This window comes from Elephas maximus, chromosome 19, assembly GCF_024166365.1.
Source record: "Elephas maximus indicus isolate mEleMax1 chromosome 19, mEleMax1 primary haplotype, whole genome shotgun sequence".
In the NCBI taxonomy this organism is placed as follows: Eukaryota; Metazoa; Chordata; class Mammalia; order Proboscidea; family Elephantidae; genus Elephas; species Elephas maximus.
This window is the reverse complement of record NC_064837.1, coordinates 25,123,370-25,137,478: the sequence shown is the minus strand read 5'-3', so window position 1 is coordinate 25,137,478 and position 14,109 is coordinate 25,123,370. Positions and strand designations below refer to the sequence as shown.

At 42.4% G+C, this 14,109-nt stretch overlaps 1 protein-coding gene across 5 annotated transcripts in view; it reads right to left on the bottom strand.

The window, feature by feature from the left end:
* Positions 1-1,326: 1,326 nt before the first annotated feature.
* The window catches only part of LOC126062124 (leucine-rich repeat-containing protein 37A2-like), a 289,138-nt gene continuing 276,355 nt past the window's right edge, over positions 1,327-14,109 (bottom strand). For 4 of the 5 annotated variants that reach the window (XM_049859239.1, XM_049859234.1, XM_049859235.1 and 1 more), the window contains 6 exons: positions 9,436-11,201; positions 8,966-9,064; positions 4,184-4,233; positions 2,354-2,408; positions 2,130-2,272; positions 1,327-1,533 (listed from right to left, as the gene is read on the bottom strand). In XM_049859239.1, coding sequence (XP_049715196.1) covers positions 1,434-1,533; positions 2,130-2,272; positions 2,354-2,408; positions 4,184-4,233; positions 8,966-9,064; positions 9,436-11,201 — 2,213 coding nt within the window. In that variant the 3' untranslated portion in view covers positions 1,327-1,433. The remainder of the gene's footprint in view (positions 1,534-2,129; positions 2,273-2,353; positions 2,409-4,183; positions 4,234-8,965; positions 9,065-9,435; positions 11,202-14,109) is intronic. The other variant, XM_049859237.1, reaches the window with a different exon arrangement.

The window sequence follows — 14,109 nt, the reverse complement described above, 5'->3', positions numbered from 1 at the left end:
TTACTTCTGTTATCACTTGCAATCACACAGACTGGTGGATAAGGAAGGAAACAGTAGGTCTGGTGCTGGGCTGAGCTGGAGGGGGCTGAGCAGCACACATTTGATCACTAGTGGGGTTCCCGAGAGTCTAGGGCAGTACACCTGAGCGAGAAGTGACCCCCCCCCACCCAAAATATTTTCTGAATCAGCTCCATCCCAGGCCTGAAGAGGGCTATCTTGGGCAATTACTGCTGTCACATATTCTTCCTTTACCCTGATCCTCTTGTACCTTCCTGTTAGCTACCCAAGTGTCTGAGTTATCTAGTGGTGCTATAACAGAAATGCATCGCTTTAACGAAATTTATTCTCTCGCAGTCTAGGAGGCTAGAAGTCAAGATTCAGGGTGCCAGCTCCAGGGGATGGTTTTCCTTCTCTTTTGGCGCTGGGGAAGGTGATTGTTATCAAACATCCCGATTGAGGAGCTTCTCAGCGCAGGAGCCCCGAGTCCAAAGAACGCGCTATGCTCCTGGTGCATCTTTCCTGGTGGTATGAGGTTGCCCCATCTATCTGCTCATTTTTCACTTTTATGCCTCAAAAGAGATTGACTTAAGACACAACCTAATCTTGTGCATTGTCTTGCCTCATTAACGTAACTGCCTCTAATCCTGCCTTATCATAGAGATAGGATTTACAACATATAGGAAAAGCACATCAGATGACAAAATGGTGAACAATCAAATAATACTGGCAATCGTAGCCTAGCCAAGTTGACATACATTTTTGGGGGACACAATTCAATCCAAACAACAAGGGTTGGGATAGTTTAAAAAGACGAATATGAATTTTCCACCAGCTTGTAAGGGCAGAGGATCCCCTACCAAAATACGACACACATTTTTGCATGAGTTTGAGGTCTTGGGAAAAAAGAAGGACTTGGCTGCGCAGTGGAGATCCAAATATTCTAGCAACTTCAAAGTACTTATGAGAGGGTGCAGAAGGTGGATGATCCCCTATGGACAGGGCCTCAAGTGTGCTGGTGAACTCAGGCTTGAATGAAGCACAGAGGAGAGAGAGCCAGAATAAGTGGGTACTTGATTTAATAATCTATGCCCCTTGTGGCTGATATGTTCTCCATTTCCCTGGGATGGATTATATTGGGGAAACAGGAGAGTGAAGCCCCTATTTGTCCTTCTTTGTCCACATGGCCTCTTATGGAATGGCTACCACGAAGGATTCTAGTTTCAGCCCTGCTTTTTTTGCCTATGGCCCTTGATCAACATCCTGTTCCTTTTTTGTCAATATTTAATATTTATATTTCAATTCCTTACCACATGGCTAGAATTGGTTACAGAATTCATATATTTTAATATGAGAAAAACAAGTAGTTTACAACCATTGGCGAGAAGCCAATATCAGAAAATAAAATTTGTGGGTAGCCTGAGGCAGGATGGGGTTCACACTGTGGTCTTGACTTCAAGCAGTTCGCTTTCCTCACCGGCCTCTGTAGTAGTCTCTGTAGGCTCAGCCTTCTCTGTTATGACTTCTCTGGCCTCCCTGGGATAAGAAGAACAATGCCAATGGCTCTTATTCTTGAAAGGAGCAATTAAACTTTTCATTACCTCCTCATTTTATTATTTTTCTTTTTTAAAACATTCTATCGATTTTGTTGTTGTTGAGAATATACACAGCAAAACATATACCAAATCGACATTTTCTACATGTACAATTCGGTGACATTGATTTCCTTCTTCGAGCTGTGCAACCATTCTTACCCTCCTTTCCTGAGTTGTTCATCCCCCTTTAACATAAACTCATTGCCCACCAAGCCTTAGGGGGCTGTTGCTGTTGTTGTTGTCAGTTTGATCCCATACAGGTAGACCTTAAAAGAGCACAACGCTCAAGGAAGACATTCTTTACTAGTTAAGCTAAAGTACTGTTTGGTTTTAAGAAGGCTTTAGGTGATATATTTGGTTGAAGGTTTAAAGATTATCCTTTTTTTTTTTTCAGGGTAATAGTTTTAGGGTTCATACAGCCTCCATGGCTCCAGAAAGTATGGAGTTCATGAGAATTTGAAATTCTGTTCTGCATTTCTGCCCTTTTGATATCTCCTCATTTTACATAAGAAGTTTAAATTGTCTCCAATCATTTACCCGGCATCTTTGTTAAAAACCTCATCCTCATCAAAAGAATCCTTGTCGTGTAGCTTCTGTGCCATGTTTCTCTTGCGGGTGTCACTGAGAGGCCTATACATATCCCTGAGCCAAAGTGGCTGCCTTCTCCAGAAAAAGCCCTCCTAGAAAAGAGAAAGGGAACTATTAACTCTGAATCTCTCCTGCTTTCTCCCACCACAGCACTGGATCTTCCCCAAATGTACCTGACTTTCACTTCCCGATGTGCATCGCCTGTGCAGCAGACTTCGGAAAAAGCCGCTTGGTGGGAAACACGCACACAAGACAATTAGTGATCCATGTCATTTTCCATGTCCCTCATAACGCATATCTCTTGTTTCAGCAGGACTCAAAGTTTACCTCCACCCATAATCACAACTAGCAAAATCTCTACAGACTTGGGGTTTGAGAACAACTCCATGCATACTGGACTTCGAGGAGCTCTCCGTATCTGTCCACAGGGCCCCACGATGTCTCTGGGGAGACCTCTGTACGTGGCTTGGTATGGAGGCTAGGCAGAATTTTCAGGCCCACTTACCTCCTTGGCCAAGTACCTTTGTGCAGTGAACCAACTGCACAACCATAGTGAGCAGCCCTGTCCAGAAACATTTACATCAGTCCCCTTCAGATTTGGACTCGTGCTTCATTCTCTGGGGAGTGGGGGTAAGTGGAGGAGAAGGTGCTTCTATTTTTCTAGCTGCTTTATTCTGTAAGTCGAATCACACCAAATAAATGCCTGAGTCTAACTAGCCAGGTTATCTAGCTCACTGATTTTCCTACTCTATGTGGTCACTGATTTTCCTGCTCTGTGTGGTCACTGATTTTCCTACTCTGTGTGGTCACTGATTTTCCTACTCTATGTGGTCACTGATTTTCCTACTCTATGTGGTCACTGATTTTCATACTCTATGTGGTCACTGATTAGTGAGTGGTCACTGGTGAGTGGTCACTGTCGGTGGTCACTGACTGTGAAGTCTATTTAAAGGTCACGACTAGCATTAAAAATAATCTAAACAGAACAGAAAATATCAGAGTGCATAGTGCGCAATAAGTTTAATGAAAAAATGTTGCCGTCAGGTAGACTCCAACTCGTGATGTTCTCATGTGTGTCAGAGTAAAACTGTGCTCCACGGGGTTTTCACTGGCTGATTTTTCGGAAGTGGATAGCCAGGCCTTTTTTCTGAGGCCTCCAGGTGGACTCAAACCTCCAATCTTTCAGGTAGGAACTGAGCGTGTTAGCCCTATGCACCACCCAGGGACCCCAAGTGTGCTTAGAAACTATTTATGCCTCTATCAGCAGCCACGTCTATGAAGTTTGCATGGACTGAGTCAGGACATAAAGTGTAGCTCACAGTCCAAGCACAATGTCATCAGTGGAGAAGTACCCACATGGGAAGGAGTCATCCTCTTTCTGATACCCCCTAGTGGTGAGACCATGGAGGAAAATATTTTCCCTTTCTCCCTCTCTGAGACAAGCTACTGTCTAAAACTCTTCAGAGTTAAAATTTTATGAGGTTTGGATAAGGGGAATACAGAGTGGGGGCTTAACAACTGTCAGGATGAGAAGTGACGTTTTCCTGCCACTTTAGAGGAAAAACATGTATATTCTACCTTCCATCAGCCTTGAATGAGAACAGTCTTCTTACCCGAGACCATTTGGCCTTCCCTACCCTTTTCGTAGAGCCTCCTGGGAAGGCCTCTGGCCCAGCTTTATGCCCACCAACTGCAGGAAGAAACAGGTATAGCCTAGCTCTTCCCCTGAAAGGACTGGCAACAGCAGGTGCCTCTGTGCTAGTCCCATCAAGCCCAGCTTGGCCTGGGAGCTAATTTCGCTGGAGCCAAAGTATTAAGGTGAGTATGTTCTTCCTGCCTTTGGTAGTTTCCTCACTGAACACTGAGGGGAGTGAAATAGAGGCCCTCTACGTTCTCTCCTAGTTCTACAATTCTCTTCTAAAAATTGTCAGTCTATGAATGTTTTGTTATAGCTATTTGAACCACAATAAACACTGAAACAAAATTGCTGGACTAATATTTACCGTGAGGATCCTTCCTTGTCTTCCTCTGATGTTGCTCGATGAGCATAAATCTGTTTTGGAAGAAAGCATGATCCTGGTTACCCACCACAATGACCAGTATCTTCAAACCTTTATTCGTTCCTTTTATTGATTTGAAGCCTCATCTCCAGTGCTAGATGATGATCTTTTTGAGCAGAAGGATTCTACCCTCACTTACCCCTCAGTACTCTTCCACAGTACCCGGTTTAGGATCTAGCATACATTTTTAATGTATTTTATAGACGATTTTAGGTAACACTCAACAAATAATTCCTAATAAAAACTTGTAAAAGTAGGAAAGGAAGGAAATATCTTTAACTTAATAAAAGTATGTACCATAAACTTAGACAAGAGCATTGCTTTAAAGTTAGGAATAAGGATGCCTGTTACCACTGCTACTATTCAACATTGCTTGAAGGTACTAATCAAGGCAATAAGAAAAATAAATGGGATGTAAGTATTGGAAAGATAGAGACAAAACCATCATTACTTGCATGTGAAATAATGGTGTCTCAGTTATCTAGTGCCACTGTAAGAGAAACACCACAAATGGATGGTTTTAACAAAGAGAATTTTATTATCTCACATTCTAGGAGGCTAGAAGTCCGAATTCAGGGTGCCAGCTCCAGGGCAAGTCTTTCTCTCTCTGTCAGCTCTGAGAGAAGGTCCTTGTCCTCAATGTTCCCCGGTCTAGGAACTTCTCAGTCCAGGGTCCCTGGGTCCAAAGGATGTGCTGTTCTTCTGGCTTTTGTTTCTTGGTGGTATGAGGTTCCCCTGTCTATCTGTTCACTTCTCTCTTTCATATGTCAAAAGAGACTGACTTAAGATACAATCGAATCTTGTAGATTTGAGTCCTCCTTCATTAACATAACTGCCTCTATTCCCACCTCATTAACATCACAGAGGTAGGTTTTACAACACATAGGAAAATCACATCAGGTGACAAAATGGTGGGCAATCACACAGTACTGGGAATCATGGCCTAGCCACATTGATACACATTTTGGGGGGACACGATTCAATCCATAACAGATGGACAACCTAAAAAGCACAAGAGATCACCTAAAAATTTTTGAAAGTAATATGAGAATTCAGAAGGAGCCCCGATGGTACAGTGCTTAAGTGCTTGGCTGCTAAATCAAAGGTTGATGGTTCAAACCCAGCAGCCACTCCACGGGAGAAAGATGTGGCAGTAAACTTCGACAAAGATTTATAGCCTTGGAAACCCCATGGAGCAGTTCTACTGTGTACTGTAGGGTCACTATGAGTCGGAATCCACTCAATAGCCATGGGTACAGGTAATATTAGGATTTAGTGAGGTGGCTAGATACAAAATCACACAAACCTCAACAGTTTTCCTATGTACCACCAATACCCAATTAGAAAATGTAATGGAAGAAGGATTTCATTCACAATAGGAATAAAAATGTATAAAGTACCTAGGAATAAACAAAAGATGTGGAAGACCTCTGTGAAGAAAACACTAAAATTCTTCTGAAGGACATTGAGGAGAACTGATTATGTGGAATGAGATACCACGTTCTTAGAAGGGAAGTCTCAACATTGTAAAGATGCCAGTTCTCCTCAAATTAATCTACAGATTCAATGCAATTCCATTCCAATGCCAACATAGCTTTCTTTTTACAAAACTGACCAGCCGACATTTGCTAGAGAAAATATGCAACAACAGCTTGAAAAGGATGAAAAAGAAGATCAAAGAGCAGGAGCTTGCCCTACCAAATATCAAATTATGTTGTACAGCAACTGGAATTAAGTAGGAGATACCGGTAGAGGAAAACAGAAGTCAATCAGTGGGACAGCACAGAGTCCAGACAAAGGCAGTATTTTAGATCAGCATGGAAAGAAGGAACCATTCACTAGGAGATTATAAAACAACTGGATATTCAGATAGGGGGAAAAGATTCTGAAGTCAGCTATCCCAAAACCAAACAAAGAAAATAAATTCCACATGGACTAAAACATATAACATATATCACAATCTTATAACAGTAATAGAAGAAAATACAGGAGACTGTCTTTATACCGTGAGGTGGCAAAGGCCTCCCTAACAAGACCCACACCCCATATGCCATGAGGACAGGGTGACAGATGTGATTCCAAGAGTGCAAACACCTCCTACTCTTCCTAGCCCTTGCCCCCTTTTCCACTGGATTCTTTGTCTTTGTCTTGTTTATTTATAAAAGCTCTTCTTATATTCAACATATCAATCCTTTCAACTCTTTCCATTGTATCCCTAGGCTTCAAATAGCTGGCACTTGTTTTTCTCTTTCAGGAGGCAAAAAAGAAAAGGCTTTGTAGTCAGGGGATTATCAGTTCTGCTTTTGGTTTTGCCCTGGGGCCTTAATTTGATCTCCTTCCTCTGTCATAACGTCTTTCTCCAAGAGTTCTGTGTCAGACAATATATGCTGTCCAATGCTTGGGATTTAAATCAATGCTAAATTTGCTGTTTTGTTGTTAGGTTCCTTCAAGTTGATTCCCACTCATGACGACTCCATGTGTGCAGAACAGAACTGCTCCATAGGGTTTTCAAGGCTGTGATCTTTGAGAAGCAGATCATCAGGCCTTACTACCAAGGCACCCCTGGGTGGGAGTGACCTGCCAACCTTTCGGTTACTAGTCCAGCACCACCCCGGGACTCCCTAAATTTGCTAATGGTAGTCAAATGTATCAAAGCTTTCTGCCTGTGGTAACAGGCTTAGAAAGCTCTTTCCCACCACAAGACAATAAAAATATGGCTTCTATTTCCTTCTAATACTTTTATGGTTTCTCTTTTTACATTTACTGAAATATGTTTGTTTAAGGTGAGAAATATGGATCTGCCGTTATCCCCCCTCCCCCCAATAGTTAGGCCACTGTTCTACTACCATGTACCCACTTCCCCCCAGTGACTGGAACTTTAACAGTTGACATTTCGAAAGTGTTAAGAATACATAGGTCTGTCTATTACTGGGCTCTGTCTGCTACTTCAAAATAAATATTAGGTTGTATTATTTCTCATTGTAGAATTGTTATAACGCCTTATCTTTCTTCCCTTGAGCAGCTTTATTTTCTACTATTTGTAAAACACTGCATGGTTTTAGTCCTCATAAATCTTATGATCTAAGTGGGGGAGAGGATACAAGGAGAACACAGAAATGAATACAAATGTAAGGCTAAACTGAACATAGGAATTAAAAGCAGCACAGGATTTATAGAAATGCCTAAAAAGGAAACACCCACATGCTGCTCGGAGAAGCAGAGGGAACTGTCTGGGCAATGGCCAATGACTGTCTTTCCAGGTGTCTTGGCAAACTGACTCCATGCTGGTCCTCAGCCTCCCAGGCTTAGAAATCAGACTCTATTGCCAGTAAGAGAGAATCAGCTTCTTCCTTTTGGGGGCAGTCTCACCTTATCAATATTTCAGGACTGACCAAAAGTCAGAATGCCAAATTATGGCTTGACAATGAGAAATACATCTGTTCCACAGACAGGACTTCTGTGCCTACGGGATGACGGAGCTGTGTCTCTGAGGAGACAGGCCTGTGTGTGCACTAAAGCACAATCAGAAGGCTACTTCCCGAGAACAGAATAGAACGTAAGGAATCAGCTGAATCCAGGGTTTCATGGAAAGATCTGAGGGAGCCTCATCCACCCATCTCCTCTTCAGGGACAGCCCTGCTGGTGGCCCTGACACTTCACATCTGCTGCCCCGGGCTCCATCCCTACTTTTGTGCGATATTAGGACGGGCACTGCCCAGGTTGACCTGTTCTTTGCCTTTTCTACAAGGAACTGACCAACCCTCCTGCTGATAGACCTATTTTCCTTCAGATAGATCAGGAGGCCATCTGGTCTTTATATATCTCTGCTCTGCTCCATTATGTGTTGATCTTAAACCTTCCCTCCTGAGTGGCCATCTTTTTAAAAACTGTTTGCCACAGTTTTAACTTCTCTGGAGAGGGCAAATGTTAGGGTAAGGGGCTGGAATGTAAGACTGCTCTGAACAGTAGAAAAGGTGAATAGGGAAATTAGGGTGAATTGGCAGAGTAGGGTTGTCAGCTTGTTAAATTTGCTAGTAGTTGTGTGTTCAGGAAATTAATAAACCATTACATAATTGAACAAAAAGCAAGCAGAACCAAACTTCTTACTGCAATATTTTAACTGAGTCTATTTAGACAATGCCTATATGGTCTCTATGATTCGGAATCTACTCAATGGTGAGGGTTTTTTTTTTTTTTTTTTTTTTCAGTTTACTCACTGGAGAAAAAAAAGATGCTGAGTAAATCTAAGGAATCTACAAGATAATACTTTTATCCTTTTGGTGTGTCCTTTCTCCCCAGGTTGATTGATCACTCCCTAAGAGTGGACATTTTCTTTTCCTCATCATTTCAACCAATAGGGAAAGAAATCAGGGATAGAATGAAAGTGACTGGTGTCTACATCAAATCACTGCCACAGTTTTGGGTTGAAGAAATTTTGCAATCATGTCAACTCTGGCCTTCTTAAATTTAGCTTCTCAAAATAGTCTAATGGCTTGCTATCTTGGTTTCAACTCCACCAAGATCTCCTGGGAGTAGGGTTCCTTTCAAAATCCCTGGAATACAGTTTGTAATAAAAGAACCAAGCACATCCCAGCCCTAGTGACTGAAGAGGAATATCAAGTAGTAGCAGGTGGGAAAGTGGCTTTAATTTTCAGTTTGTGGCTTTTGAATCTATTACAAAGACAAAATATTATTCTGAAAACTTGAAATAATTGTTGTCCTTACCTTAATGAGGCAGAAAATTAAAATCATTACAACCACAGTCACAGATATCGCCAAGATGAGTTTGTGGTTATATCCATATCCTGGAACTTCTTTTGTGAGCTAAAAAATAGGAAGAAACAAATTTTTTTTTTTTTTTTTTGTAGAACAAAGACATGAAAAGGATAAAAGCTAACCATTCAGTTTCAAAACTCAATTCTTCCAGGTGAATCTAGCTTATAGGTTCATAAAGAACATACCAAAACGAATAATCTTACTATTAGGCAGTCTTCTTGTACAATTTGTCTGTTAAGTCTTCTCCTCTACACTAGGAATAGTGGCACCATTGTCTAAATGAACAAAGTGGGAGATGATTTTCTTGGCCCAAATTACTTGGCCAAGATGAGATACAGAGTAGGAGCTTTGATACTCTAAAGGCACGTCCTGAACTCTGATGGAAAAGTCTGAGCCTCATGTTTCTGGAGTTTCCTCACCTCACTTAACTCTTGCTCTTTTTGCTCACTCTGGACTTCTGTGCTCTCGTTGATGTAGTTCTCAGTTTTCCATTGGTCTGTATCCCAGTCTGCCTTGGACACCTTGACTTCTTGGTGCTCACTGAGAAGCTTCATTAGGAGGCCTGTTCTGGAGAGGAGCTTGGCACAGGCCAGTTGTACCTGGGGCTCTGAGCAGTCCAGTTTCAGTGTCCGCATAACATGAGCAATGAGCCTTCTCACATCGTTGTTGGGGATGAGGGACCGTAGCTGCTGGTTTAGCTGAGTTTCAAATTGATCCCCTGGGGATGAGAGCAATGGGAGAGAGGAGCCATGGGGCTTGGAGGGTAAGTCAGGGCCCATGTTCTGGTATTCCCATTGCGTTTCATTTGTTTGTTTAACAGGTGCCATGAAGTTGTCTGCAGTCACAGCAGAATCTGCAGTGGAAGGATCCTTATGGGCAGTGATTTCAGGGGTAGTCTCACCTAGCATAGTAGCATTGTGTACAGTAATGTTTTTTGCAGATGGCCCTGAAAAAGGAAACCATTCTTGAAAAGGATTTTCTGGAGAACTCAGTTCTCCTGAAGATGAAAATGCCTCTCGTGGAGGGGAATTTATGAGGCTCCTCACTGCAGAGGAAGGAGGTCTATTTCTAAGCATCAGTTTACGGACCTTTCTGAACCTTCGACTCGTTTTGGTCTTTGGTCTCCTGTGAACCAAACGAGAGCGAGATTTATGGTAGATGTAATTTTTTCTGGAATGTGATACTGATTTAGGAGTATCTTTTATATTTTTAACTCTAGCATTTGCCTCTTCTAAGACAAAAAAGGTGTAGGACAAGTCTTTTGAAAGGATTCTAACCTCAGGTGGGGCTTTTGAAGGAGAGGTAGAAGGCCTGCCCATGGAGTATTGTTTCAGGGAAGAAGAGACTGCTGCCTTACGTTCCTTGCTGGATGAAGGCTCCGTGTTGAAGGAGATTCCCCCTAACTTCCTTTGCCTCCGCACCTTGAGAAGTCGGTCCACCTTCTTTGAGAGTGGCCTTAGAGGCCTTCTTGCTTTGGTCGTGTTCTCCATAAATGGCTTGGCCCCTTGTTTCCTCTTGATGCTCAGATCTTCCATTTCTTTGAAGTGCCTTTTCTTTATGCCCCTTGGCCTCTTGAGGACTCTGTTCACCTTTTGCAGCCTTTTCCCAACACCTGTTCTCTGGATCTTTGCCAGGTGGTTTTCCTGGGGTTGAGCAGTTTCCAATTCCTTTTGAAAGATTTGGCGTTTAAATTTGGTACCTAAAAAATTGGGATACGTAAGCATGGCAGTTTTTTCCTTCTTTTTAACCTCATCATTTTTTTCTTGAATTTCTGCATCTAACAAATTCTCCAGAAAATAGAGCTTCCTCAATTTACTTCTGTAAGTTGCATTGTTGTTTTCAGGCTTAAGAGGGGGATTCCCTGTGTTCTTCTGTAAATCACTCAGGGCCTTTTCTCTATCTTGTACCTTGGAAAAAAGCAGTTTAATCAATGGTAATAATGTCAATTCTATGTGTTCTAGATTTCCCTCCGAGAAATAAGGCAATACGTAATTTAGTGCGCTAATAACATCACTTTCATCATTAAAGCCTAGAGGCTCATTCAGGACAGTTGACAAGTTGACACTACTTCTGTCTGAGGATGCAGCTTCTGGCTCAATAGTGAGCTCAGTGCTGGTGTTCTTCTTCCGGGCTTGTAATGCCTTCATAAATGTTCCTTCTGCGGGCCCCAGAGATGCTTCTTCACCTGCCAAAACAGAAAGACTATGATTGATAATGAAAGACGGATGGGACAGCTTTTTGTCAGTTCATAGCCATACACCCCAGTCAAAGAAATGAGAAGTCAACAAAGATTTGAGCGCCATTTAGAGAGGAGAAAAATAAACCCGAACTGAAGTTTATGACTAGGGACAACAATGTTCCACTATGAATATGTCCACTATGTCCACCCTGGTTCTCTTCAAAAATTGGCAACCTACTGAGAACATTCCATAGTGTGAAACATAGTAACTATATTTAGATTATGGAGCTCTGGTGACACAGTAGTTAAGTGCTCAGCTGCTAACCTAAAGGTTGGCAGTTCAAATCTACCAGCCTCTCCACGGCAGAAAGATGTGGCAGCCTGCTTCTGTAAAGATTTGCAGCCTTGAAAACCCTGTGGGGCAGTTCTACCCTGTCCTATAGAGTCACTACGAGTTAGAATTGACTCGACAGCAACATGTTATGAGACACGGAAGAGATTGGGCTGGCTGAATTAAAGGAGGGCTACACTTCAAGGTCCTGTGTGCTTGGCCAGCTATACTTAAACAGTCTCTGAATCTAAACCTATGTGCACACCACCGTATAACTTTTGCTGCTGGCACCTGAAAACTGCTTGTGATTAACAAACTAAGTGCGTAGACAAGTTAAGGGGCTACTTTTCAAGGCCCTTTGTGCTTGACCAGCTATAAATTAACGATAATCCTTCTGAGTTGTTTTTCAAGGCCTCACCAGGTGCAGAGTGTGCACAATAAAGATCAATGTGGCCTATGAATGACCTTCCACATGAGACAAAGATAAACAGGGACCCACTGCAAGGGCTCAAAGCAAGATCCAGAGGCATCACGCATGCACAACATCCCAGAATAAGTCCTGTTCAACACCCTGGCAGCCTTGTGACAGACTCCTTCTTGGTTCCAGCCACCTCTACAAGGAAATCCATCTTGACTGAATTCTAACTGTGTGTGCACTTGTTTTTCATAAACCCTCTCCTTCTCCTTAGAAATATCCTCCCATCAAATGAATAAAAATAATGCCTTTTTCCCATCTAAAAACTATTATAAGCCCTAAAAAATCTTTTGTTCACTGAGAGACTGGAGGCTAGCGTAGGGGCAAACCCCTCTCTCTCTCCTTCCCGAGGCTTTTACTTTCTGTCTGTCCCTAATAAACCTTTGTTCCTGTGGAAACTCTGAGCCTCTCCTGGTCATTCTTGGTCAAAAGACGGCAAGAGCCTAGGCAGGTCTTAGTCCCGAGCTGGGAAGCCTTTCCCTGTAACAGTTATATTTAGGAATATTCTTTTGGTCCCCAAAGGTCAATTGCCCACACGTATTAAACCCAAGGGTAGAAGACAAGGCTACCCACTCAGGGAGATCCATCTGTAATTTCTCCTCACATTCATATGCCACAAACTGTCCTGCCTCAGACGCAGAGAGAGAGGGCAAAGCTTCCTCTCTCCACCTTTTCCGTGTGTTCACATTCTTGTTGGCATCACAGGTGACTACCTTGAAAGACAGACCTCTGAGGGGAGCAGGGGAGCAGGTGTTAAAGTTGAGCCTCCAAATCCCACTGCTCACAGCTCCTCATCTGGACACGCCCTTCTCCACCCACCTGCCCAACTCCTTCCCTGGGTCCCTCCTGCCATATATCCTAGTCCCCCTAACAGAAGGCTCTGTACAGACTGTGTCCACTATGTCCACCTGGTTCGTTTCTGAAACTGGGCAGAGATCTGGGGTATAATAGGTTAAGAAATTTTTCTCCCCTTGCGTCTGCTAAGACACTTAAAAACTTTATTTTATCTTGTCGTTGTTGTTGTTGGGAATACACACAGCAGAACAAACACCAATTCAACAATTTCTACATGAGCAATTCAGTGACACTGATTACGTTCTTCAAGTTGTGCAACCATTGTCACCCTCCTTTCCTGAATTGTTTCTCTCCCACTAACATAAACGCACTGCCTCCTAAATTTCCTATCTAATCTTCCAAGTTGCTGTTGTCAATTTGATCCCATATAAGAAAAAAAAAATATAGACAGTTCTTAAAAGAGCACATGCTCAAGGCAGATATTCTTTACCAGTTAGGCTAAACCATGGTTTGGTTTCAAGAAGACTTCAGGGTATTTTTTTGGTTTAAGGTTTAAAGATAATCTGGGGGCAATAGTTCCAGGGGTTCAGCCGGCCTCAACGGCTCCAGAAAGGCTGGCATCCATTAGAATTGGAAATTCTGCATTTTTCCCCTTTTTATCAGGATTGTTCTATTGAATCTTTGATCAAAATGTTCAGTAAGGCTAGCCGGGCACCATGTCATTCTGCGTGCCTAGCTAGAATGTGTAATAAATGTATGGGATTACAGCAATTTCTGGATAAACGTAACATGAAGTCCCACATGCTAAAAGAGAAGAAGCAACTTTTGTCAGGTGACTACTTTCCTTTCATTGTATTTCATGTCTAATACTTTACTTGAGGAACCACCCAAAGCTTCTGACTGCATGAAGGTCAAATGTACCATTGTGCACTTGTGTTTCTTTTCCACAAGAATTAAAAGTATTTCTGTTGGTAGCGAGAGTCAAACGAGGACTAGGAGATCAACGGAAAGGAGGAGTATGGGCTTGTGGAGAGCTCAGAACTGGGGACAGGACACCTGGCCACCAGGCTATAGCACGAACACCTCTAATCTTGTTTTTCCTCATCTGTAAAAGATTAACAGTGCCTCTTCTGCCCACCTCTGGGAAGGAAGGGAATAATAGAAATGTTTTGAAATAAGCAATACTGTTTTTATTTAAGCAGCAAAGTGCCCTTTTTCTTTTCTGTTTTTTTAATGATCTTTTAGATTTCTTCATGTATGATGTCCTTGATGTCATCCCACAACTTGTCTGGTCTTCGGTTATTAGTGTTCAA